The 26509-nt window shown below is 38.5% G+C and overlaps 1 protein-coding gene across 2 annotated transcripts in view; it reads left to right on the top strand.

The window, feature by feature from the left end:
• The window catches only part of PCSK5 (proprotein convertase subtilisin/kexin type 5), a 261360-nt gene that overhangs the window by 82421 nt on the left and 152430 nt on the right, over positions 1 to 26509 (top strand). For both annotated transcript variants that reach the window (XM_034072696.1, XM_034072697.1), the window contains exons 4-6: positions 479 to 622; positions 2902 to 2978; positions 21510 to 21598. In XM_034072696.1, coding sequence (XP_033928587.1) covers positions 479 to 622; positions 2902 to 2978; positions 21510 to 21598 — 310 coding nt within the window. The remainder of the gene's footprint in view (positions 1 to 478; positions 623 to 2901; positions 2979 to 21509; positions 21599 to 26509) is intronic.

Raw genomic sequence — 26509 nt, 5'->3', positions numbered from 1 at the left:
AGTTTCCAGACATTCTGTCAAGAACTTGTACAGCACACAAGCTCCAAAAGGCAATGTTTTTTTCATTTCCATTTCTGTACAGGCAGTTGTCTATTTTTGTCCACATATGGTTTGTTTTTATGAAAAATTTCAAATAATTCAAATGTACATTTCAAATGAGGATGCTTAACAGCCAGAAACAGCTACTTCATTTTACACATGGCTTTAGTGGTTCAGTATGGCTGGATGCTTCCGTTTTTGATTGCTTAGCATGTAGAGTAATCAGAATGAAATACAGGCAGAACTAGCAATTTTCATTTAATTTGGCATTTAAATTATTTTCTGTCTAAATAAAGCTATTGTTCTTATATAGTTGCTATTCAAATCAGTATGTTCATGTGCTGGGTTAAGTGGTAATGTTAATATAAGTAGGATAATATCTCAACTCCACAGTGCTCACTAATCTGCAACATCGAACATCTTTATCTTCTCTCCCCAGCACTGCAGCGATAACACCCACCATTGCCAGTCAGATATGAATATAGTAGGTGCTTGGAAGAGAGGTTACACTGGAAAGAACGTTGTGGTCACCATCCTGGATGACGGCATTGAAAGAAACCACCCAGACTTGATGCAGAACTATGTGAGTGTCCACAGGATTTCAGATTTTCTGCTTTATTATTACCCCAAATAAATTTGTCACTTCTGGACAGATAGAAGGAGAGAGGGAGTAATGGAGAGAATTAAAATGGAAGGAAAGAAGGGAGAAGGGAAGGAGGAAGAATCTTCTGGGGTTTCCATAAATGTTAACACCAGCGGGAGGAAGGAAGAAAACTTTTGGTAATCTGTATTGTTTTAGTTAAGACTGTGTTCCATCTGAACATACTTAGTATCTGAATGCCTGTTGCAGCTGAATTTCTGAAGGACAAGAACCAATCATCAGATGCTTTTTCTCTTTTCTCTAATTATTTTACTTAATATCCTTACACTCTAGGAACTTAGAAATGGAATACACTGCCTAATGCATGCAGCAGAAGTCCGTTTTTGACCAGCAAAGCTAGCAAAACAGTAGCTTTTCTCGAAGGCTGCAATTTTAGGCATGTCCTTCCACGTATTTATTTTTAAAGCTATTTATGATACTGCTAGAAATCATATTAAAGGAAAAGAACATTACTTGCTATGATTCACTCAGTTAAAAACAAATGTAGTATATTTTGGGGTCTTTCTGGTAAGTCTTAACTCCAGTGAGTCCCCTCATAATGTGTAATATGGCAGTCCTTGTTTTCTGTGTCCTGTGTCTCACATCACCCAGGAGATTTCTGTTTGCTTGTGGTTCATCACATTTAAATGATTGGCTTAACATACCTTGGAGGGTTCTATAATTTAAGAAGAGGCTACTTCTCTAGTGGGTGACTTCTTGTGTTAGTGTCAGTTTGAAGCTGTTTGGAGCATCAGGGCCATGCATTTCTGGAGTGATTAGTCCTGTGTTTTTGGGAGTAAGGCATTACCTGAAAGTACATGATCTTGAGTACCTTCTGATTTCTCTGGCATAAAGTATGCAAGGTGTACATTCATATGAGATAAGAAAATAAACAAATATATGTGGATTGGGTCATACTGGGGAAGATGACCAGCTCAAGGCAAGGATTACTTTCACTTCTAGTACACAGATCTTGTAAAAGAGCCCTGAACACAGTGAGCATATCAGCTTGACAGAGCATTGCAAAGTTGAAGGTGACAAAAATATCTTTAACAAGCCATCAAAACCTACAATTGTGTCCACAGTTTAAAGCCGCTTATTCTAAATTAGCCATACTTACGTCCATGTCCTTACCCATGCTGTATGTGGAACTCAGCTTTGAAATGCATGACTACTGCACAAACACAAGTGACAGGCAGTTGCCCTATTTGTCTATGTATGCTTGATCCTAATGCATGCCACATCTTTCATTTCAATCTCTTATGTTATTTAAACAAACTAAATATACTTTTACCTTCTCAGTGAATGACCCAGATTGTATCATGTCACCTCATCCCAATACTGTCCTTCCACTGAATTTAAAGCAGCTATTTATTCCCTTACCACCTCCTCTCTCCTTTTCCTCACACCAACAAGGAATTTCCCCAAAGCAATACACATTGCTTGTTTGATGACAAATGCCTTCTATATGTCGGATTCTTGCTGGTGTGGCTGCAAACAGGAATATTTGAGGTAGATGTGGTAACTGCTTTTGAGCAAAGAGGAGATTAAAAAGATCTGCTTGCCATGTCAACACACCACATGCTACCTCGTCGATTAATGGAAGCCATACAAACCAGCAGCTATTTACTCTGTGAACTATTTTCAGCTGTAAGAATTCTGGTAAATGTGAAATATGGAACAAAAATAAAGAGATAACTTGCAAATATTTGAAACAGTTGCTCTCCCAGGGAAATGGGAGGGCGGTTTATATTGCATGTCAAGTTGTATTCTTATAAAAAGTTTCTTAAGAAAAATATATTATTGCTTGAAACTCTTACTGATATTTCAGTCATCATTGTGTGGATAATTTCTTGAATCTTGAAACATTTACCAAAATCTCAATTTTGAGAATGAACTCTCTTAACTTCCAGAAGTTTCTTAGAAGAATAGTAATCTTCTGGTTAAATGAAACACCAGTTCTAGCTCCTCTCTGATACTGGAACTATGCTTTTTCAGAACATTTGTTATCCTTCTCTCTTTTCCAGAAATAAAGTAAAATACGTAACTCCCATAATTATTAAATAAAAAATCCTTTCCTAAAACATGTAGTCATCATGAAACCACAGGAATGTTAGTTAACCCAATTACTCTCTTGTAGGAACCTGCTGAAGAATGTATAGGCCATATGAGTCAATGGTTAATTAATGAGAAACTGGTTTTCTTTGTCCTGTTTGCTGTAGGATTCGCAGGCCAGTTTTGATGTCAATGGAAATGATTTTGACCCTATGCCTCGATATGATGCCAGCAATGAGAACAAGTAAGGCACTATGACATTCATGATATTTTCAATCTAGTTCATCAAGTGGAAAGCACCAGTTCTTCTACAAAAGTCTGGGAAACTTAATTTCTTATAAAGCACTGTGATTTGCATTTAACCTTCGTGAAATATGTATTTATGTCTCTTCCACGCACACTGCATGACACTCATTCAAAGCATTTGGAGCCATCCAAAACCACATAAAAATCAAATGGAGAGTTCTTGTGAAATGAAAATTTTACATGAACTCTTGTTCTTGAGAAATTAATAATTTTCAATCCATTTGGGATGCAGAATATAAGGTGTAACTCTTAGTTTTCCCAGATATCATCTCATTGAGGTACAGGAGGGGGGTCGTAATTTGTGACAACTCTTAGCTTCTGACTCTCTTGAATTTTATAGACTTACTGTGTTGAAGAAATATACAAGTTAATGAAGGTCTGTTTTCTTTAATAACGTATTTTAAAGTGATGGAGATTATATATGCAGAGGTTTAATAGAGACTTTATAAACCCAGAAGTGGCAGTTCTGCTAGATTGTAATATCTGTTCACATGACTAGCTGGATATATCTCCATGAATTACATATTTCTCCTTCAGAACTTTGCTTCCTGTTATTTATCATTCCAACTGTGTCCTTTGGATGTGCTGTTGTGAGGGCTGGGGAAGATATCAGGAGGGCCATCTCACCTCAGGAAGCATGTCACTTTTCTGCCCCCAATGATATTTGAGGGCATTTATTTGTTGGTAGCATTTTGTTAACTAGAACAGAAAGACCTTTCTGTGGAACTGCATGAGTTAGAGGAAGGGAAATCCTACTAGTTGTCAACATATTGACTGTGTATTTTGCTTTCTTGTGGTTAATTTTGTTGGGTTTTTTCAATTGTGGAAAGCATTTAGTATTTTTTTGCTGCAGAAGAGAGACAACAAGAGGTGGAACTTTATCTTTTACACAACTGAAATGCTTTGGGGTTTATGTTGTTTCTTGCCTACAAGCCCACAAACTTTTTCCAGAATAATGCAGCAAGAGGTGGGAGTCAGCAGCAAAACATTGGTTTGACTGGAGAATCCAGCTGGAGCAACCTTGGATCACACTTTGATGGAACAATCCTCTCCTGATCAACACCTTTTTCATAACAGCTGGACAGGGCCTTGTTACACGTAGCTGCTTGTTACATATAGATACACTCATCTTACAGCAGAAAGCTAGTAAGAATAGCTGTAACTATTCTTATAATAACTGTGAAATAACTGTGGAAACTGAGGTGAATTCTGTCAAGTACTTGCTTGGTCAGTCAACCTGATCCTGCGTGGTAGGCTGAGATGAGAAACATGTAAGGATGTAGCACTTAGAATCTGTGTAAATAAATGCACATATATAAGGCATACATTATAGTTGTGATAATTGAGAAATGCCCTTTAACATAGAATCATATTATGTTAGTATTAATTTGAAGAATAATAATTTATTTTTTGTGATTACAATCTTGGCATATGTTCTCATTAGTTGCTCGTATTTTACACTGTTTACATGCTGCCAAATAGTTTTGTCTAGAAACAAGTACATGCAAGAGCTTGTTCTTTTTTCATTTTTTTTTTCTCTTTTGCCTATTAGGCACATCTTTCTCGTCCTATTTTCATACAGAAGCTCAGTTTACTGAATCTTATCTGCCTTTTCTTCAATAGAAATCTCCTAAAGCAAGTATGCCACGAGAAAATATTAAAAGAAATTCAGTAAAGTCTTCTGTTTTGAAATGTATAAACGTTCTGCACTCGCAGGCTAGCTTAAGTTTAAGCAAAAAGAAAACACTGATGTAGAAGAAATGGTGGATAGAACCAGTTGCAGCATTGGCTCAGTTAAGTTACTTCTAAGCTGAGGATTTCAGAGCTAGGTGGTCATACGGAACATGCTAGTACTACACTGAGGTTGTTAGGAGGTATGCTCAAAAAACATGTTAATTGAAATAGAAGGATGAATAAAAGTCTTTTAAGCAAATAATACACCTATCCACACCATGAGCAGCCAATTTCTCCAGGAGAACACTGTCGGAGACTGTGTTGAGTGCTTACAAAAGTCCAAATACCTGATGTCCACAACCTTTCCCTTGTCAACTGAGTGGGTCACCTTTAGCAGATCACTTTGGTCAAGCAGGACCTGCCTTTCATGACCCCATGCTGAATGAGCCTCATCCCTCAGGTTTCCTGCACATGCTTTGTGATCTCGCTCAGTATGATCCGTTCTATGACCTTCCCCAGCACTGGGTCAGGTTGACAGGCCTGTAGTTTTCAGGGTCTTCCTTTCTGCTCTTTTTGTAGAGAGGTGCCACACTGGCCAACCTCCAGTCCTCTGGGACATGTTCACTAGACCAGGACTGCTGGCAGATGATGGCAAGTGTTTTGGTGAGCCCTCTGCCAGGTCATTCAGCACTCCTGGGTTGAACCCCTCCAGCCCCATGGACTTGTGTATGCCTAAGTGGAGCAGGAGTTCACTAACCATTTCCTCTTGGATTACGGGGATTCCAAGCAGCTCCCCATTTCTGCCATCCAGCTCAGGAGGATGAGTACCTTAAGGATGGCTGGTCTGTTAAAGACTGAGACAAAGGCAGCATGAAGCACTTCAGCCTTTTACTCTTCCTTGGTCAATAGGTTTCCCCCAGTATGTAGTAAGGATGGAGGTCCCCCTTGGCCCTCCTTTTATTGCTAATATATTTGTAAAAATATGTTTTATTATCTTTTATGGAACAAGTTCTAGCCATGCCTTTGCCTTTCTAATTTGCTCTCTACATAACCTAAGAACATCCTTGTACTTTTCATGGGCTGACTGTCCCTTATTCCACAGATGGCAAATTACCTTTTTTTTCCCTGAGTTCAAGCAGTATCTCCCTGCTCAGCCAGGCTGCTCTTCCCCACCAGTTTGATTTCTGATGCATAGGAACTGCCTGCTCCTTCGCCTTGAGGATTTCATTCTTGAGGAGTGTCCAACCTTCCTGGATCAATTTGTGCTTCTGTAATGTTCCCCAAGGGATACTGTGAACCAGCATCCTAAACAGGCCAAAGTCAGCTCTCCAAAAGGAAGCCCCCTGGAAGTTTCATGTTTTCTCTTTCCTCCTTTCTCTAAGTTTTGTGCAGCTCTCCAGAGTGAATTGTGTGAAAACAGCACTTGCCAAAAGCAGAAACCACAAATCTGCAGCCAGGTCAGGCAGATACCTCATTCAGCAGAGCCTAAGATCAGAGGAGAGAGAGACCAGGCACAAGTGGGGAAAATAAAGCATAGCCTGAACCTTTCACTGGCCTAGCTAGTTTCAGTGAACTGAGATGACTGCATGACAATGCCCCAGGTGCCTGCGACTGTGTCGTGGTTTAAACCAAATCCGCACAGTTCGTTCACTCACTCCCCCCCTTGCTACCCCAACTCCCGGAGAGTTAGGAAGGAGAATCCAAAGAATGTAGCCCCCACGGGTTGAGATAAGAACAGTTTAATAGCTAAGGTATAACACAAATCACTCCTGCTACTACTACTACAAACAATAATGATAAAGCAAATAACAAGTGAAGAGAATACAACACCTCACAAGCCACCGACCCATAACTCACCCCACCCTGCCGATACCTCCTCCATCCCCCCAGAGCCCCAGGTCTCTCCCAGTTACATCCTGGGTATGGTGTGCTATGGTATGGAATACCTCATTGGCTAGCCTGGGTCAGGTGTCCTGTCTCTCCTTCCTCCTGGCTTCCCCTCCTCCCTGGCAGAGCATGAGCTCAGAAAAGGCCTTGGACAAACCAAACATTTGAGCAGTAACTCAAAACATGCTTGCTATCAGCAACCGTTCTCAGCCTGAAAGTCAAAACCCAGCACTGCACCAGCTACCAAGAAGGAGAAAAATGACTGTTACTGCTCAAACCAGGACAGACTGTTATCTGCAAAACTGAGTGTGATTGACAGCCAGTTACCAGCAGTGGCCTCCAAGTTGTTTTGAGAAAAAATGTGACAGCCTGGCCCTCTGAGAACAGTCCTCAGCTGAGCTGCCAGTTTGCATCACAGCACATCCCTCTCTGCTGTCCACCACCACACCATGCCAGGGACACATCCACATTTACCTGGGTGAAGATGCTCCTATCTTGGAACTGGGGCATGGTGAGGGTACACTTGGAGGTGCCCCAGGTAGGTGCAATTTCAGGGATTCAGCCTCTGGTACTGCAAGGAGTCACATACCTCCAGCTGTGAATCACGGAATCTTTTTCTTTGGTGGGGCACTTACAAAGCATGTCTGAAGAAGGGAGGCCGCTTTCTGTTTTGTTGCTAGTTAGAGTTTTATATGGGATTACCTTCTCTCCTAAGGCTGGGGGACTTGGGGACTTGAGTTTTCATGCTGTCCCTCCCTGATGAATACTCTGACTGCCCAGCCTTAAGGTTTTGGTGAGATGTGGTGGTGGGAGGGCAGATATTGTGATATACTGAGCTTTGTCAATGTTATAAGGAAGTATAGCCTTAGTGCAGAGTCAGTTTTTGGACACAAAGGATACATGAAGCATGCTTTCGGTGTAAGATTAATTGGCAGACAGTCCTTTGCTTACAAGCTCAGTATTTCCAATTAGCAGATACACTGAGCAGCACCTAAGTACCTTCAGTTTTGGGTGCTGTCACTCTTCCTTCTCTAGTTCCAACTATTTGACTCAACAAGAGTCAAATAGATACTGAAAAGCACTACTAGTAGCCTATGTTTCTGTGTCTCTAAAATATCTTTAGAAGTAGGGGCAGGAACTCTGATTATCCAGCATATGTGGTCATTTGGCATTAGATATTCAAATTGTGCTTGAAAGTTGAGGTAATCACACCCAGGAAACTTTCTGAAAGCCATGCTTAGCAAAGACTTTGTAATGTGGAAGATCAATTTGGTTGATTCCTGCTATAGCAGCTGGACATCACAGCATAGTAGTGATTTGTGTTTTCCAGTAAAGGTGGGATTTACAGATGAGCCATTGTTCCGTGGAATGATCTAGTTTATTCTAACTCATTTTATAACCCAACCTTAAGGGATGGAATGATAAAGAATAAAAAGAATTGCTGTAAAAATAAGCAGGTGTCTCTGGGTAGCTTTGGTGTCTCTTCACAGCTTTGCACACGGCTGTAAAACATCAGGGTACTGGGTCTGTTTCCTAGCTTTTCACTTTTAATTAGTAGTGAAGGCTTTCTGCTGCTGAGGGTTATTGGTGAAGAAGAAGAAATGAGAAAAAGTTAACTGGCAACTTGTGGAGAGACTGTAGATAACCAGAGTGGCACTTAACGTAATTATATTTTTGAAGTTTTATGTTAAATCTTCTATGAGCTAAGGAGAATAGGAGGGCAGAAAAAAAACATTAGACTAATATTTCAAGGCTTGTAGTCAAAATCAGGGTGGGATGTTAGTTTCTTTAACTACTATGGTATGTACAAGTTCTGCCAGAAGTTTACTTTGGTTTCTACAAATTGGCATCAAATCATAAAGCTTGTAAATGGTAGAGGCCTATATTAGAGCTTCCTTTTGCTCAGAGGTTAAAGACAGCAGTCAGCTGTGGATGAAGTCATTCCTGCTATGCAAAGCATCTTGTTTTGGTTTACTGTTGTCTGCTGATGCTTTATTCTCTTTCTGTTATTCCACCATTACCTGTAAATATCTATGTTGAAAAACTAGCATTAGTCACAGGTTGTTAGGCAGAATGCAGATGGGGTCACTGTAGTACTATTCTACCCATTGTATAGCCTCATAAATAAAACAGAAGTGTTCATAGCATTAAAACATTTTGCTATTTTGACCAAACAAAAATGTGTTTTTCTGTTTCTTGAAAATTTCTTAGGGGTGGTATTTCAGAGCTTAGGTCTTATTCTGCAGACAGGAACTTTTATCAAACAGAGGACCTTTTAAAAGCACTCATTTAAATAGTTCTAGTCAAGTTTAATGCAGTTCTTACTATACTTATGTAAGAAAAAGTAAAAGTAAGCTGTTGTTCCTGTTTTGGAGATACTGAGTCACTCTGTGGATGCCTTTTCAACATTTTTCAGTGATGCATTCCCACTACATAAGTAACTCACTTTAATAAACTTCTAAATTAATTTTTAATGAGTCTAACATTGGGAGACAACAATTTTGCTGTTCAAAAATTGTAAGAAACACAGCTACATATGTCTAAACTTTACAATATCTGGACAGCATTACATCTTTTCTGACAACAGCAAAAAAGTTACAGAGTTAAAGAGTTTCAGGGCAGTTTTATCCAACATTTTGACATTGTTTTTCTGTGACATCCATTCTGATTCATTCTTTCTTTCATCAGTTGCATTAATGTAATGTCCAATAAAATGCAAAAGGCTTAATTTTTTTTTCCAAGAGTGACAAGTTGCTTGTTTATACTGTCTGCTTATGTTGAAGACCTGTAGTATGTCCTGAGTTATTTAATCATAAAACTGGGGTTGGAAAGGACCTTAAGATCATCTTAGTTCAGAATAGATACTGGATATTTGACAGGAAGATCAGTTTCTGTTGCCTCCTGGATGATCAATGAAGTAAAATTAAAAGGCTTCATTGACTCCTATGATACTAGTCAGAGCAGATACCTGAAGAACTGAGCACTGTCAGACACAGGAAACCTGAAGTCTGTCATTGCCGGAAAGATCTCAGAAAGGTTCCCACTGCAGCTGTGTGGTAGAAAGGAGCTCTGACTATTGAGGGTATCTGTCTATGCAGTTTATGGGCTGTGATTGCTGGTATGCACCTGTTGCTATTGCTTTGAAATGGGCTGTATTGTGCACTGCAGACAAAACTGAAGGGAAGGGAAGATAAGCTGTCCTGAAAAGCACTGCTGCACCAAGTTGTGCTTCATCTTTTGTGTAAAAAGCAATTCTGCTGTTGAATGGCTAATTACAACAAAAAAGACATCTTGGCAATTTTTTAAACTAGTCAGTACTTTTTTGCTTATGCCTGTTAAGGGCTTTCAAACTGTATTGAACTGCAGATCCCAGGGCTCGCACACGCAGGGAGGACCCGGGAAAGCTAATGATTGAGCTGTGGATGGAGGCTAGGTATAAGTTGCAGTAAGGAGTCAGCTCTCTGGAAAAGGCCTTTTTCAGAGGAAATCTCAATTGTTTCTGCTCTTCTTCTGTACACCTACTTTTCATCTGGACTTTCTCCAGCCCCTGGAGGCTTAAAACCTAAAGGATTTAGTGATGGTGTCATGTCGCAGAGTGTGGTCTGTCCAGTGCCTTCCTTAATGGAAAGGTAAGTTAGAGAATTACCTTAGTATGTATTTCAGATCAATAGATCAGATGTTTACACTGAGTGTGATATTCTTAATTCCAGGTACCAGTGGCTGACTCTCAGGTGTCTACTCTGTCTCAGTGTCACTGCAGATTCAGTGGGCTTTGGTTATAGGATCATTAGGAAACTGCAGATTGTGGATTGTTTTCTATTAACTGATGAAGTGTTCATTTATGAAAACCAGGGTCTGAACCAAACTGCCAGAAGTCACTGGTATAGAAAACACAATCAAAGACTGCAATCCCGATTTATCGTGTTTTGGTCCTGTTCTGATTTTAAACTTGTTGCTCTTAAGGCTGTATCTTGTACTGCCATTTTCATAGATTTTAATAATGAAGTAGAGTTCTTTCTGTGCCAGCTTATAGGGAGACTGCCATATTTTAGAAGGAGCAGTGTTAGTGATTTATCAGCTAGTTTCCAAGTTAATTATGGTCTAGTGACCCAAGCAAGTGCTGGGACCATGATGCAGCATAGAGATCATCAGATACTAGATCTCTGTTGCTTACAGTAGCTGAAGGTTCCAGTGTAAAATTGCAAAAATCAGGGAAATAAACATTGCAGCTTGCAGAAATGTACCATGCTGAAGTGGGATTATTTTACATATTCATTTGGAGCATATTTTTTGCACTTTTTGTTTTCTTTACCAGGACGCTATCACATAGTGCACTTACAATGTTTTTCTTTTAGTCTCAAACAGGTACTTAATCTATGGGAAGAGCATAAGGTATGCATTAAAATAGAACAGAAAACAAGCTAAGTGTTGGTGTTTTTAAATTCTCAATGTTTTCCTGCTTCAGAATAAAATGTGTGTTCATCTGAAGCTCTCTGAGAGTGGGATCCCAATATTGCTGTTAGCTGAGGTCAGTTAGCCATCCTAGAGGATAAAGAGTTTTTGTTAAGCTGGTTCACTCACTTGCAACAAGTACCCTCATCATTGATCTCTCTATGATCAGTCACTTGTGAGAGCATTTCATACTGACAAGACAATGAAAAATCCATGGGACTACACAATCAGTAGCCTCTTGGTCCAGGTTCCAGCTTCAGCAGTGGAAATACCTCTTCTAATCTGCTCATTGTATTACCACACTGCATTGCATAGTCCCCTCTGAAGTCCACGAGTGATATGATTTACAATTTTTTGAGAGCTAAAAGAAAGACATTATTCTGTGTAGTCATTGGAAGCGAGAGAAATCAAATAGATGAATGAACAAAAACAAAGCTCAACTAGAATTCCAGTTCCTAAGAAATAAAAAACAATAGTACTTTTTCACTACCTTGGTACTGGTCACTGAGCAGTATTTCCTACTGGTGTCAGAGGAGCAATGCTTTTCCTTTTTATGATGTATAAAATTCTCATGGTCTCGAAACATCTCATCACCACACTGCAGAATAGTTAGGGTTGGAAAGGACCTTAAGATCATTTAGTGCCAATCCCCCTGCCATGGGCTTGGACACCTCACACTAAACCATATCACCCAAGGCTTCATCCAACCTGGCCTTGAACACTGCCAGGGATGGAGCATTCACAACCTCCCTGGGCAACCCATTCCAGCACCTCACCACCCTAACAGTAAAGAATTTCTTCCTTATATCCAGTCTAAACCTCTGCTGTTTAAGTTTCAACCCATTACCCCTTGTCCTATCACTACAGTTCCTAATGAATAGTCCCTCCCCAGCATCCCTGTAGGCCCCCTTCAGATACTGGAAGGCTGCTATGAGGTCTCCACGCAGCCTTCTCTTCTCCAGGCTGAACAGCCCCAACTTTCTCAGCCTGTCTTCATATGGGAGGTGCTCCAGTCCCCTGATCATCCTCGTGGCCCTCCTCTGGACTTGTTCCAACTGTTCCATGTCCTTTTTATGTTGAGGACTCCAGAACTGCACACAATACTCCAAGAGAGGTCTCACAAGAGCAGAGTAGAGGGGCAGGATCACCTCCTTTGACTTGCTGGTCACGCTTCTTTTGATGCAGCCCAGGATACGGTTGGCTTTCTGGGCTGTAAGAGCACACTACTGGCTCATGAACCCAAAGTTATAAAATACTATTTTTTAAAAAATATTATCATAGCAGTTATACACTATTACAAATATGCAGAATGAGTAAAGACCCATGCACAACCTGCCTGCACCTCACTCTCTTGCTCCTCTTTCTTTCCTTATGGCCTTAGAATCCTTGTATGTGTCAGTATCTTTCTTGCATGAAAGCATTAATATGTTTTTTCCCTAAAAGGATTCCCCCAGACTAGTTTTGGGAGGTTCAATGGACTGCTTTTCCCGTCAAGGAGGTGCAAACTTGAAACTCCAGATCTGCATTCTTGTATTCATAGGGTATTTTTCATTTCTGCTTAGATGGGATTACAGTAGAACTAATACAAAATTGTTTTGAGGGTTTTTCTTTTCTGTTTCATTTCTGTTCTCAGTGCCCAGAAATTATGAGGTTCCATGTGGAAATTTTTAAGTATAAGGAGATTGCTCAAGCACTTGAGATCTCTTGAGCTGATATATATGGGTGTCAGTCTAGCTGAAAAACATGAGACAGGATAGATAGTGGCTGATAATACACTGTCGTACAAAGGCTTGTGAAACAGAAGATGTGAAATGAAAGGTAAACTACTGAAATACAGAATGTATCCGTAACAGAGCAGACTCAAGACCATGAATTTAAGGTGATAAAGGCTTTAGTCACAATGGTCTAGGTATATGGGCAGGCCCACATGGTGCTATGATTTATATTTACAACCAAACCACTGCTGATAACCCATGTTTTAGCTACTGCTGAACTGTGCTTGCATGGTATCAAGGCCTTCTCTATTTAACACCCTGCCCCCTCAAGCAAGGAGGCTGATCGTGGACGAGAGGCTGGAAGGGGACACAGATGGGACTCTTCAAAAACTTATGACCAAAGCAGATCAAAGTCTTTCAAAAATCTTAGAATGTAAAGTCTTTTAATTCACAGGTCAGACCTCTACTGTGGGCCACCACTAATGTGGAACAGAACATTCCTGTTTTTTACTGTCTTAAACTCAATTTGCTCTCAATGGATGACCGAAGGTGTATGCCAACCATGTCCAGCCTCACACAGACAACCACAGAAGGGCAGACACCCACCCACAACTACTCTTCTTCCCAAAGAAACAAGGTGTTTCTGCTTTGTGGAGACAAACAGATTTCAGGGAGAGATACTTGAAACACCAAATGACCTGAAACACTGAATGATGTACATTATTTTAATGCTGTCATCTGCTGGCAATGTTAACATGTAAGAGAGAGATTGTTTCCCAACCAAGAAGAAGGTGGTAGTGCAAATGTTTATTCTGTTTGGTATTTTTAGTGATTGCCTTGGGAAGTTCCAAGGATTCCTTTATTTGTGCAAGACTACAGAATTACTTTACTGTTACTAAAAGTTAAGTAAGTAAGGTTTTGGGATGCTGCTGAATCTGAATTCTAGATTTGTGTTCTTTTCACCAAGAATGTTGCAGACTAGGGAAAAACAGTCTAATAATTGTATTGAACCAGTAATTCCAAGTTTAAGAAATTAGCTAAATTAACAATATTTACAAGGCAATTAAAAGATTTTTTTCCCATGTAAAAATACATGCCTGATTTTGTCCATCTCCTTGAGTTTTACAATGCAGTAGTTGTTAGCCATGTTTCAACAAGATTTGTAATTGGGCTTTCATTTGTCTTTTTTACTGTATGTCACAAGTGAAAAAGAAAACTGTCTAGTCTCACAGATTAAGAAGACAAAAGTATAGGCAGATGTTCAGTTCTTTCCAAGTGTTTATGCTACTCTGTTCTTTGGGCTGCACACAAAGAAAGGATCAACCACTCTCATTTATGTAAAAATGATTGCCAGAATTTCCTGGAGCACATACTCCTTGTTCTGTGACTTTTCATCCCTTCTACAGCCTCTCAACCAGTTTGAATTACGTTAAAAAAAATCTTTATGCTTCTGTGGCATAGGAGCCTTGAAGTCTAAGCAGCCTCATATTATTCAGCTTCAAAAGTGAACAAAATAGTCCTTTTGATTAAGTATACCTAGACAGCAGCATACTGTTCCAGGGTAATACTGGCCTTGATGTTGCTGCTGAACAGGTTTAATTCCAATGCACAGAACTAAACTGTAGTGTGTTTTCTAATGATTTCCTTTAATGAATGAGAAAAAGAATTGGATTACCTGCCTTAAGGAGGTTTCTGTACAATTAATGTGAAAGGTTGTATGAAAAAAAGAGCTCATCTGAAAAATTTTGAGTTTTGCTTGGTTTTGAACAGTTTTATATCTTCTTAGCAGTGCCTTTTTCCCTCCAGAAGAAGCTAAATTAAAATTTTACCTTGGGTTAAAATACATTAAGACATTAGTAAATAATTATTTTTATTTTCTATACATAAATCTATATATTCGGCTAAATATATTATTTGCTCATTTTGTTTGCTCTTTCTTACTCTGTGTCATATTTCATTTGCTCCATCAGACCTTCTATTTATTGTTTATTTTGTCTTTGGTAGAAAATACAGAAAAAAGGCATATTTGTTTTATACATTCAGAATAATTTTCCCACTCACAAAAACAAAACTGTGAAATGGTAATTAGTATTGTAGAAGCACAGTCCTTCACTGGGCTCCTATCAGAACTTAACACTTGTGACAAATTAGCTGCTTAAAGCTAACTGCTAACAAATGTAGAGAAAGTGGCAAGGCAGCATCACTGTTACCCCCGCTCTTAAGTTTAAGATGTGCGTGTCTGAGATGTGAAGTGTTCCATGTGTTTGTTTTAATGCTGTCTTCTTTGATTTTATTTGTGAGAAATAAATGAGATATTTTCAAGTTACTCTTTAAGTAAATTCCCATAATCATGCAAAAAGTCATTAGCCCTGGGGACCTTGACACAAAACAGCTTCCAGTCCTGTGTGGTAACCACATTACAACACTGTGATGCTCAGAAACAGGATCCTGTCTGTGATGTAACACCCAAGTCTTTGGCATTTTTCCTGAAATCTCACATTTAAGATTTGTGTAACTTGTTTTTCACATTTACTCTGACATCTCATTCTCCACTGCTAATATACAAATATCTCTCTTTTTGAAATAGCTTTATTCTTACAATTTTTTCAGCTGTAGCATATTAAAGGCTAAAGATTGAGGTTTTCATTGTCCATGCTTTTAACTTCTGACAGTTTCTTTATACCTAATTTTTCAGATGTTCCTAGAAGAACATCCCAACTTAGTGCCACTTTGGAAAATATTTCTCATCCTTCAGGTTATTAGAGCCATTTGTATACGAACGAGTCTAACCCGTAATTTCTTAAGCACTACATAAAATATTGCTCAATAAAATTCATTTCTGATAAATGCTTCTCTGATGATTGCTGTTAAAATACATATTTTCTCCAGCAGTGGTGTCTCATATTCACATTTACTATTTATGAATATATTCCAATGTAAGAGAGATAGCGTGACCAGCAGGTCGAAGGAGGTGATCCTGCCCCTCTATTCTGCTCTTGTGAGACCTCACTTGGAGTATTGTGTGCAGTTCTGGTGTCCTTAGTGTAAAAGGGATATAGAACTATTCGAACAAGTCCAGAGAAGGTCCGTGAGGATGATCAGGGAACTGGAGCACCTCCCGTATGAAGACAGGCTGAGAAAGTTGGGCTTGTTCAGCCTGGAGAAGAGAAGGCTGCGTGGAGACCTCATAGCAGCCTTCCAGTATTTGAAGGGGGCCTACAGGGATGCTGGTGAGAGACTCTGCATTAGGAACTGTAGTGGTAGGACAGGGGATAATGGGTTAAAACCGAAACAGGGAAGTTTAGCTTGGGTAAAAGGAGAAAGTTCTTTACTCTTAAGGGTGGTGAGCCACTGGAATGGGTTACCCAAGGAAGTTGTGAATGCTCCATCCCTGGTGGTGTTCAAGGCCCAGTTAGACGGAGCCTTGGATGACATGGTTTAGTGTGAGGTGTCCCTGCCCATGGCAGGGGTGTTGGAACTAGATGATCCTAAGGTCCTTTCCAACCCTAACTATTCTATGATTCTGTGATTTTTGAAAACATTTGAGAATTTAACCGAAGAGTTTTGCAAAAACTTAATGCCAACTCAAGTATTTCGCTACAGATGACAGTGGCTACTTAAATTTCCATTCTTCCTCTCCCCATGCAGGTTTGAAAATTATTTTAACACTTAAAGCTTCTTTACTCCTGTAATTTTCAATGTCCACCAACTGCATAGTTTAGTTCATGTTAAAGGTTCCACCCCTAGGATTCTACTGTTACTTGTAATAAAGATGAAAGTTGGTGGTTTTTTCCTTAATATTAATTCGTTGTCTTTATGCATAAAGAATATATTTATTACGTAATTAGTCTGAGAAAGGAAGTTGATGGCTATCAAAAGTAGGCTATTCAGGCACAACCTATTAAAATGTATACTGACTTATGTAAACTTTCAGACTCACTATCCTAACCTTTTTACAGTTACTTAATATCCACTCTTGCAATATGTGCAGCATAGAATTTGCAAGGATGTGAAGTTTTGTCCTTTTCTATAGATACTTCCTTGGATTAAAAGAAAAAAAAAAGAAGAAAAAGACAACAACCCAAACAAAAAAACCCACACTCCCCAAACTCCCACTGTGAAACCCCCACTTCATTTGTTTGCAAACTAATTCCTTTGCTGAGTAGCTCTCAGTAAGTTACTGGTATGCCCAGAGATGTTTGTGATAGGCTTGCATTGAAATACTTAAGAAGAAAAGACTTTCAGAGTATCATGCTAAAAAGACTTACTGGTGACAGGTTGAAGTGGGCTGGACTATAGTGTTTGTGTCATGAAAAGCTGGAGGGCTTTAAATCCTCTGGTTCCCCAAGTTTTTTGTGTTCTGAAATACTTGATGAACTCCAGAAGAGTAAAATGCAGCAAAGAAATGCATGGCCAGAGTGTTTGTGGAATTCAAAGAATAGCTGTTAGAGAGGCTCTGAAATGCAGAAGCAATTTACATGGCAGGGGCTTTTCAAATTACCAGCAGCTGTCTTTTCTAACTCTGAATATTTCCTTATCCTCAATCTTCAGAGTAAAGCTTAATTAACTTTTGTCTTAAATATGTTTCTGATCCCTTATACCTTCCCCCTCTTCTGAAAAGCAAATTAAGAGTAATTATTGAAAGATACATTTGTTGTATTTCAATTATGCTGGTGGGATAGAGAGTGATAGGTAATCATATGCACCTTTTTTCTTGCCATCATTGCCTGAAATACTGAGCCATTTCTATCTCAGAGGTGTTATTGAAAAAAGTTATTGTGTGTAACAGATGAGTGTGCAGCTCTTGTATTTCTGTTTTACTTAGAGAGCCATTGAAATACTGTACCTTTAGCATCCAGGTGCTTAAGCACTGTTCATGCATGCCACAGAAAAAGAGTAATATACATCTTTTCACAGAAGTGTATTTCTTCAACAATTTATTTAAAAAACAATAGTGAGGGCAAGAATATTATCTTTACTAGGGTTTTCCTGAGTCTTTGATACCTTGCTGTCTTAATGACAGACTGCGGATTTCCTCCTTATAAAAAGAAAATAAAATTGATCTTAATTGCCTACATATTTTCCCTGCTGTTTGTGTTCTGTCCCTCTGTACAAAAGCTAAAATAAATACTTTTCTGAAAAAAAATGTATTTACTTGAATGGCAAAATAGCTAAAGCAGTTAAAGCTAGGCCAGTAATGCCTGTGACATCTTAATTCTTTTACCTGATGGCCTCTGGAGCCTGAATGTATCTTTGAATAGCAATTTTTCATGTTGCTCCTTATGAGACAAACAGCGATAAAAAGTCTTTTTTCTTTCCAGTCCTTTTCTTTCTATTAGACTGCAGAAGGGAAACCCATGTATAGATAGGCAGAATGTTTCATAATCAAACTTTCTTTCATGTTTCTATTCTGTGATACTTCATCATCCAGACATTAATACAAAAGAGAAGTGCAAAACTTGCTAAGTGTTCCTTCAAGATGTCATTTACTAGCCTGGGAACTTTCTTTTAACATGAGCTGGCAAAGGCTATAGTGAAATGAAGAGTTGACCCTCAAAGTTCATCAAGAGAGGCCTTTGTAGAATGGCAGTCATGCTCTGTTCTAGGACTGCATCAACTTTTAAAACAAGTTCTATGTGATGCAGGCATCCACAAAGACAGGACATAGTTATGTTTTGATATACATTCACAAAAAATGCTACCTCGGAAGGGCCTCATTTCACCTCTTGTTGCTGTTTATGCTGCCTTCATAAACTGATCGAAGTTTTCAGGATTTCATGCTGCGTAAAAATTTTTATGGATTTTAAGCACACTTGATGAATTTCCAGCATCACTTGCATCATATTTGTTAATCAAGTTAGCTAACTAATTAATGTAATGATTAATCTGAAGGCTTTTCCAATTTTAACTTCAGAATTCAGAGTCTGTTCAAACTGTAGACCTCAAGCAAAATCTAGACTAGGGAAAATTAAAAGGAATGTGGAAACAACATAATTTTTATATGCAGACTTCTAGAAATATTCCTTTTCACATTGTAGTTTAAATATTACTTAAAGGAACAGTAAAAGATAACTGATTTAAACAAATTCAGTTGCATATATGATTAATTCACATACATATGACCTTGAAATGAATAAAACGACTTCTATATTTGTCACATCCATTATAAATGTAGAATGCAGTTAACAATAATCTTGGCAGAGGAGCAAGATCCTAACATAAAAATCTGCTTACAAAGTAGAATCATATCATTACTGGACTTTCAATATGATGAAAAGTATTTTCTGGTATGTGAGTACTAGCGAAATATTCACCAAAGTTGATTTGTGTGCTATAAAACTGTCTGAAGATCTAATTTCCTCTGGAATATGCTTTTTTTTTCTGTGAGAAAATTACATGAAATTTCTTACTGTGCTTTAATTCAACAAGTATACGTCATGCTACTTCCTATACTTGCATGCTACTCTAGCAGTCATTTAAAAGCTTGGCTACTTCTTACTGAAGTTACATCTACAACTGCAGTTACTTCTACTTCAGATAAATTTAGTTTCATGTTGCTACTAATCTCGTGTTACTGTGGATTGCTGCTGGGAGGTGCAGTCACCTCCCAGGTCCACCACACATTCCCTCTGTTTTCCCTCTACAAACATTATATGGTGCTGGGGTGACATGGGTGGGTTTGGTGATCTGGTGGAAATATAACCCTTTTGATGGTGCAGCATGGATGTAGCTAACAAAGTAGCAGCTATCCATATACTCCACTGGGAACCATAGAGAAATTTGAGCTGTTTCTTCCATTCATCTTCATACAGCCTCCTAATAAAATCATAATGACAAGGGAAGTTTGTGAATCATATGTCCTATAAATATTTCTTAAGACAGACATTTTTCTATAAATATTAATACATTTTAAAAAGACACTACTTCAAACAAACACAGAGCTATAATACTGTTTGAAAATCCTTGAAAATTAAGAAGTATATTTTAAAAACTGTTTTGCTTCTCTGATTCCTGGATTATCTACTTTTCAAAATAATACTGTAATAGGATAAAATATTGGTTTATCAATTAGAGTTAAATAGGCTTTCTTCAAATGAAGAAAAGGCTTGAAAATGAGGCTTCATATTGGAAATAAACTTCAAATTCAGTCTTGAAAGATACTCTGATTAAGTTTGGCAACCAGATGAGATACATATATAGTTGTGAAACCTTGATCCAGCTTTAGGATTTATCCGTATCTAACTTGTCGCTTTGATTTTCTGAGTAAGTATTACACTTTTCTCACATATATATCTTACGTATCTGATAAACTAAATGATCTCCTTTGAAATTCTAACTGGTTAGTATTGCTAATTATATTGGCTGTTGTTATTGCTATTATATTGGTTATTGGGTTTTTTTTCTGTTTCCTCTTTTTTTTCCTAGTCCTATTTGTTCTTGTTTTACATTAATCCATTCAAAACAAGTTATCCTAGTGTGTCTTACCTAAGTGTCTCAAAAGGTTAAGGGAAAAAAGTTGCACCAATAATAAGGAAATAAGAAGTGACTCTACCCAAAACAAGCTGTACCAAGAGGAAGCAACTGTGATTCTTGTCTGTAATAATGGGCAACTTTAATTCAAAAACACGTGTGTTTTCCAGATGTCGATGTAAGCAGTCTGTCAACCACCACCAGCAGAAGAGTACCTGTGTACACAACTGATCTCACTTAGCCTCCTCTGAAGTGCTTGCCATGTTGTTCGTCTATTTTATGCTTTGACTTTTTAAACTTCTTTCTTTGTGGCTACCCAAGCCTTACATTATCTTTCTATCTCTGTCTCATCTGAAACTCTATGTCTTCTCTTAACAACAGCTCACTAGCTCTGCTCCTTCTTGCTTGTGTCGCATTTCTGCAATGGAGCTGCTTAACTGTGCAAGGATGAGGGTGAAACTTACTGGTAGAAAGCACCCTGTGAAACCTATATTGCAGGCAAAAATCAAACCAGCTTTCCTGCTGTAGCCATGGTGGCTATATGGGTGACTGCTGTCATCCTTGTAGAAAGCATGGTTCAGGGCTAGGCAAGTCATCCCACTGTGGCTTTGCACAGTGGGGAAGGGGGTGAACAAACACTGGCAGTTTTGTGTTTTGCTTCAGCAGCTTAAATTTATACTCTTGCAGCCCAGCTCTGCTTCCAGACACAGAGTATACCTCTGGGAGGTACTTCTGGTTTTTTTCTGTTTCTGGAAAGGCAGCAGGCTTTCACAGTTGGCACAAGGCATGACCGGAATGTGCCTATACAGAAGCTTTGAGCGTATCTGGCATATAGGCATTTTTAAGGCTTGCCTCTAGACAGCAGTGCGGTCATCTTCCCCTTGGAAAAGAGTGGTGCAGGCTGTGCCTCCTAGAGGTTGTATGAACACCTACATACTAACAACATGAGCAGTTGTGAGACAATGCAGGACAAAAATTCTGCCTGTAATGGAAGATTTGGTTCAAAATGAGAAACTAGTATCCAAGAGTTCTTTGTATTGCTGTGGATTATGTATCATTGTATATCTTTGTTGCAAACTGTGCACATTTCCAGTCGCTAAAAAGCCTACCATGCAGAATTTAATGATTGTGATAATGTTAAAATATGTTCAGAGTATTGTAGCATGGGTGCAAATTACTGTGAGCAATTAAGTATTGCAAGACACTGTGGGTAGTTGTGCATTAACTTCAGCTGTCTGTGCTTACTTGAAAAAATGTTTGTCTGACTGCAGGCATGGAACCCGTTGTGCTGGAGAGGTGGCAGCCACAGCAAACAACTCACACTGCACAGTAGGAATCGCCTTTAATGCCAAAATTGGAGGTATGTGAGACAATATCCCACCAAAAAAAAAAAGTAGGCAATGAGCCATTTGTGCTAAATGGTACATTGAGACCTTTCTAACAAGAGAAGGAGATTTATATTAATAACAAACCTAGCTGTGTGTGCAAGTAAATCTCAGTTGCAGAGTGGCCATTAAATATCAGTACTGAAGGAGCTTGTCTGCAATGACACTTCTGCAGTGCTCCCTGGAACACTGACTCTCAGTACACACAGAAAAACAGAAGGTGAGACCTTTGATGAAAACACAGACCCCAGAATAAGGACATTTGGGTTTTCTGACAAATTCAGAGCTATATGTGATGAACTTTGACAAACCAAAAGTAAGTGTACACATCAGGAGTATTGCCTTGCATATTGATCCCAAAATAATGCTGTCGAAACATAACGCATGCTTGTGTTTAGCTGTTATTGGAGAGAATCTTCTTTTGATCCCTCTGTGTGATTGGATTATTGCCTGGAATACAAGATTTAGTTTACTCCAGCCAAGAGGTTACCTTGTTTCTGTGAATTCTTAGTCAGTGGCTACTCAGTTAAGACCTTTGACTTAATTTGTGGAGATGACTATCAAGATGTCATCTGTCTTATCTCCTGGGCTGTAGCCTGCCTGTGCCAGATCTTAAATGCTTCAAATGAAGTTTTACCCTGAACTTTTGATGAAATAATGGGATTAGTGTATTGGCTTTCAGTAGAAAGACAGAGCTCAGGCTCATTAATTGTTGATTTTCTGTCCCAAAATAGAGCCCATCTGTGAAAACAGAAACATGTTTACCTATAGATACAGCAGAGAATAGTTCAGAAATATGAGCAGGCCATGTTGAGGCCATGTTTCCACAGTTAATAGTACTGTATCTGTTCTTTACTGAATCAGTAAAAGTTTGATCCATATCAAATGCGAGCACAGCTGCATTTCAAATTAGCCAAAGCACACAGCATCATCCTAATATCAGCTTTCTGTTTTCCTGCTGGCTTCAGGAGGATAGACAATACCTGATCCAATATAAGGTTAGAGTGATGCAGAAAAACAATTTCCCTTCAGGTGGAGAGCCTGCCTGCACAAAGTTACCCTGTCAGAGTGGTTTAGAAAATTAGAACAGGCCAGGTGAGTTAAGTTTGTGGCAGATAAACAGACTATCTCTTGTGGGCATGGCATTTGGTCATGTACCAGCGGCTATGAAATCGGATCTAATGTGTTGTCAAATGAGAGTCAGAGGAGAGTTAGTGCACTAGTAGAGATAAAAGCTTCTGGTAAAGTTTCATTTATGAGTTAGTAGTCACATAACCTGCAACAGCTTGGGCATGTCCTTGAAAAGTTTTTCATTAGCAACAGTGGCTTCTTAAAAAGTTCTTATTTATTAAGCATTAGGAAAGTGCAAAACTAATGTTTTAGAAACCCTCCAGGCATATTAGCTGAATCACAGCCTTTTCTAAATACAGTGTAAAAACTGATTCAGATGGACATATGCATGTAGTTAATGTGACCAAAAAAGACTGGATATGTATGCCTTTATGTATTTATCTAGTATGGAGAATGTAACAGTCTTCAAGAAATTTCGATGGTCTCAGTGAAATAAAAATTTTATCTACTCCATTTGTCACAAGATTCTGCAGAGCCATCACTAACACTGTTCTTAAAAGAAAGCTGAAAAGGTGGCACATTACATGGAGATAATGTGCCATGTTTTAAAAGCATCAGCAATTGAAAATAAGACTTCGGGAGGCTCAGCAGATAATCTGTAGAAAGTCAGAGGCAAGAGAATTCCAGAGTATTGGGAAGGGAGTTTAAGCTTCCTTTTCCACTAGCTATACACCTTTGAGAATTTTGCTACTGCTGACCGCTGTTCAGCGTGCCTTCCTCCCCTCAGAAAAGCCATAAGCTACAAATGTGAATATGCGGTGATTGTGTTCCCTCTCCACAGTCCAGATAGAGTATAAAAACATTGAATCATATTATGCTGAACTAGTGTTCAGCTTGCTTGTTTCCCAGGGATTTAAAGGCCCTCCTGAGGCCGCCTTGGAGAAGAAACTAGAGTAGAGGTAAAACAATTGCATTTTCCTTACATAAAAAAGCACCTGCCAAGAGTGATGTTGTATTTGCTCCACCACAGTATTCTTTACTTCAAACCAAAAAGCATCTCTGGACATGTAAGGTATATTAAGAAGATAAAGCAAAGCAGAAAATAAATAATTTCCATTGATATTCTGACAAATAGTGGCAGCTGAACAAATCTGATCTTTGTGATGGCAAGTTGTTAACAAGATAGCCACCAATAATGCTCACTTTTTTTGTATATGTGTTTGCACTTCTTGTCTCATTTCCACACAGTAAGAGCCTCTGACCTCAAATAAGTCAGAAAGAACTAATAACCTTAGAAAGTCTGAACCTTCCCTTACAACAGTGTAAATGGAGATGTAATCTGCAGATAAGAGAATTTGAGTAAAACTTCAGTCTGGACCTTCAGTTCTTTTACATGTTGTGACATGTTTCTTAAAAAAAAATATGCACTGTGCCTGCAGTTTGTGCTTAGCTGAGCTACTGACCCTTTCACTGAAAGACAAACTAGTGCACCAAAGGGGTAGATCTTTTTCTTAATGTGACTCTCTGCAGTAATTACACATAGCAAATTACTGCCTAGAGAGGTTGTGAGACCTTTTATAGGAGAGGATTATCAGTGTGGTGTTATTGTTGCAAACTTATTGTGGAAGTTGCAAAGCATCTGCAGGGATTTGAGAGTTTACTTGGCTGGGCTCAAGTCCTGACAGGAAAACAGTTACACTGAATTATGGCACAACAGATGTAGATTGTCTTCAGCTGACAAGGAATTAGTTCAGCTGTTTCTTTAAGTCAGATGCTGATTAAAAACAAACATTTTAAAAGAAAACTTGCTTTCAGGTCAATTCTGCATGTTTCCTGTAATCCATTGAAAGTTTGTTCTGACACTTACCTCTTGGCAATTACTGCAAATGTTGGAAAAAAGTTTACAGGGCTTTAAAGTCTTAGGTGGAACAATCTGCAAATTCAGTCTGTTAATTGCCTTCTGGACAGCCTTTTTTGCACTACCACCACATGCCAAATGCAGTTTGGAGATTTTGTGATCAGCAGAATTAACTATTTCAGATACCTGGGAAAGAAGAGAAAAAGCAGGCAGGCAGGCAGTTGGGCAAGGAAGACAAGAAGGAAGTCAGGAAGGCAAGACAAGAAAGGCAAGAAAGAGGGAATTGGAAAGAGGGAAGGGATTATTTCTGTGTTGAATAGCCAATGAGATGTCTGTTCTTCAAAGTCACCCTGGAAGCATGTCTATTAGTTGTTGGCCACAGAGGGCAACAGCTGAGTCACAGCCTTTTTCCATGTTGCTTTAGATTTGACCACTTCACCATTAGCAAAAAACCCTTGGTGTGAATTATTTCAGGTGCCTATGGCAGGATTTGGAGTTACTGTTCACCAGGTGGATGTACTATTATTTAGGCTTGCTACATAGTAACAGAGACATATAGGAAAGCTTTATTTTCCTTCTTTCAAAAGCAGTATACCTTTTATTGTCTTTATTAGAACTAGATATATTTTAGTGTACTTGAAAAAAATGGAGAACACAACTTCCACCCATCATTAATTTTCTGAGATTATCCTGAGGAAGAAAAATAAAACTAGAGAACCCCAGAGTTGGTTTAATGTCCTTTTTATAAAGTTCATAGTGAGATCACTGTTTGTAAAAGTTTATTATCTCACAAAACATGGTCAGCTTTTGTATGAATGTAGAAATACGATCACTTTTCATTTCTGAGTCAATTAGAGTAAGAAAGAAAAGCACCCTCTATCCACAAAACTCCCCCTCTGCCTTTTGTTAATTGGAAGTTAAGGCCTTGGTAAACATTCAAGTTACTTCAGTCTGAGCTCATGAGCAAAATAAAATGTGTCTGTAATTAAAAATATGTAAATTTGGCTTATAAATAGTAGTGGCCTTTTAAAATGGAAAAAGCATCAAACTTGTTATTTGTGGAATCAGTCATTATACTATCATACAGTTACATGCTAATTATTTAATATTTAACACCCCTTTGATAAAATTTTATGTTAGCTATATGTAGTTTCTTGCTTAGGTTAAAGCTGGCATTGGTGTTTTTCTCAGTCAGAATTAACTTCAGTCAAAATCTTACAGTTAGTCAAAAGAAACAAATTCAAGATTTAATTTGTTTCCAGATTTAAGACTACCTTATTCAATCTAGTGATCTTAAAACATCATGTGGGCACTCACTTTGGAAGGGCTGGCACATTGACTTGTCCAAACACACATGAATGGATTCTTTTAACACAAGAATTTCAAATTATACCTTACAAAAACTTCTGCACAGAGGAGGATGTTCAGAATATAGTTTCAGGTTGAATAATGTTACATATAGAGTATTTGTTGGTAACTTCCTCTGATTGTCTTGATACTGTATATGGTAATCAGTCTGTACACATGAGTTTTTTCCCAGTTTCTTTTTTGGGATAGAGTAATCCTTTTATTACATTTGTCAATGTACAAAGGACTATGAATGACTCAAAGTAAGTGCTGCAGTTTCACTGCTGTATAAAAGGAAAAAGAAAATCATATCTTCAAGTGAGACACACAAGCATTTCAAGGCTCAAGTACATTTTTAAGTTTTCTCTAGCATGAAACTTTGTTGCTGGAGTTCAAAGTCTGTATAGTAGCTAAATGACTCATAGTTTTTTTTTAACTCGAAGAAACACCAAAATATTGCTTACTTTTTGTATTTTTTCATCTAGAGATTTTTTTTTTATTGGAAAAGCTCATACTGAGAGAGGTTTTGGGGTTTTTTAAAACAGCAGTTTAAATTCCTGTGATCATTCAGTCCAATGTCTTAACAATTTTCCCTAAGGAAGAAAAAACA

This window comes from Melopsittacus undulatus, chromosome Z (genome assembly GCF_012275295.1).
Source record: "Melopsittacus undulatus isolate bMelUnd1 chromosome Z, bMelUnd1.mat.Z, whole genome shotgun sequence".
NCBI classification, from domain to species: domain Eukaryota; kingdom Metazoa; phylum Chordata; class Aves; order Psittaciformes; family Psittaculidae; genus Melopsittacus; species Melopsittacus undulatus.
The sequence above is the reverse complement of the archived record's forward strand: the minus strand, read 5'-3'. Positions and strand labels throughout refer to the sequence as shown.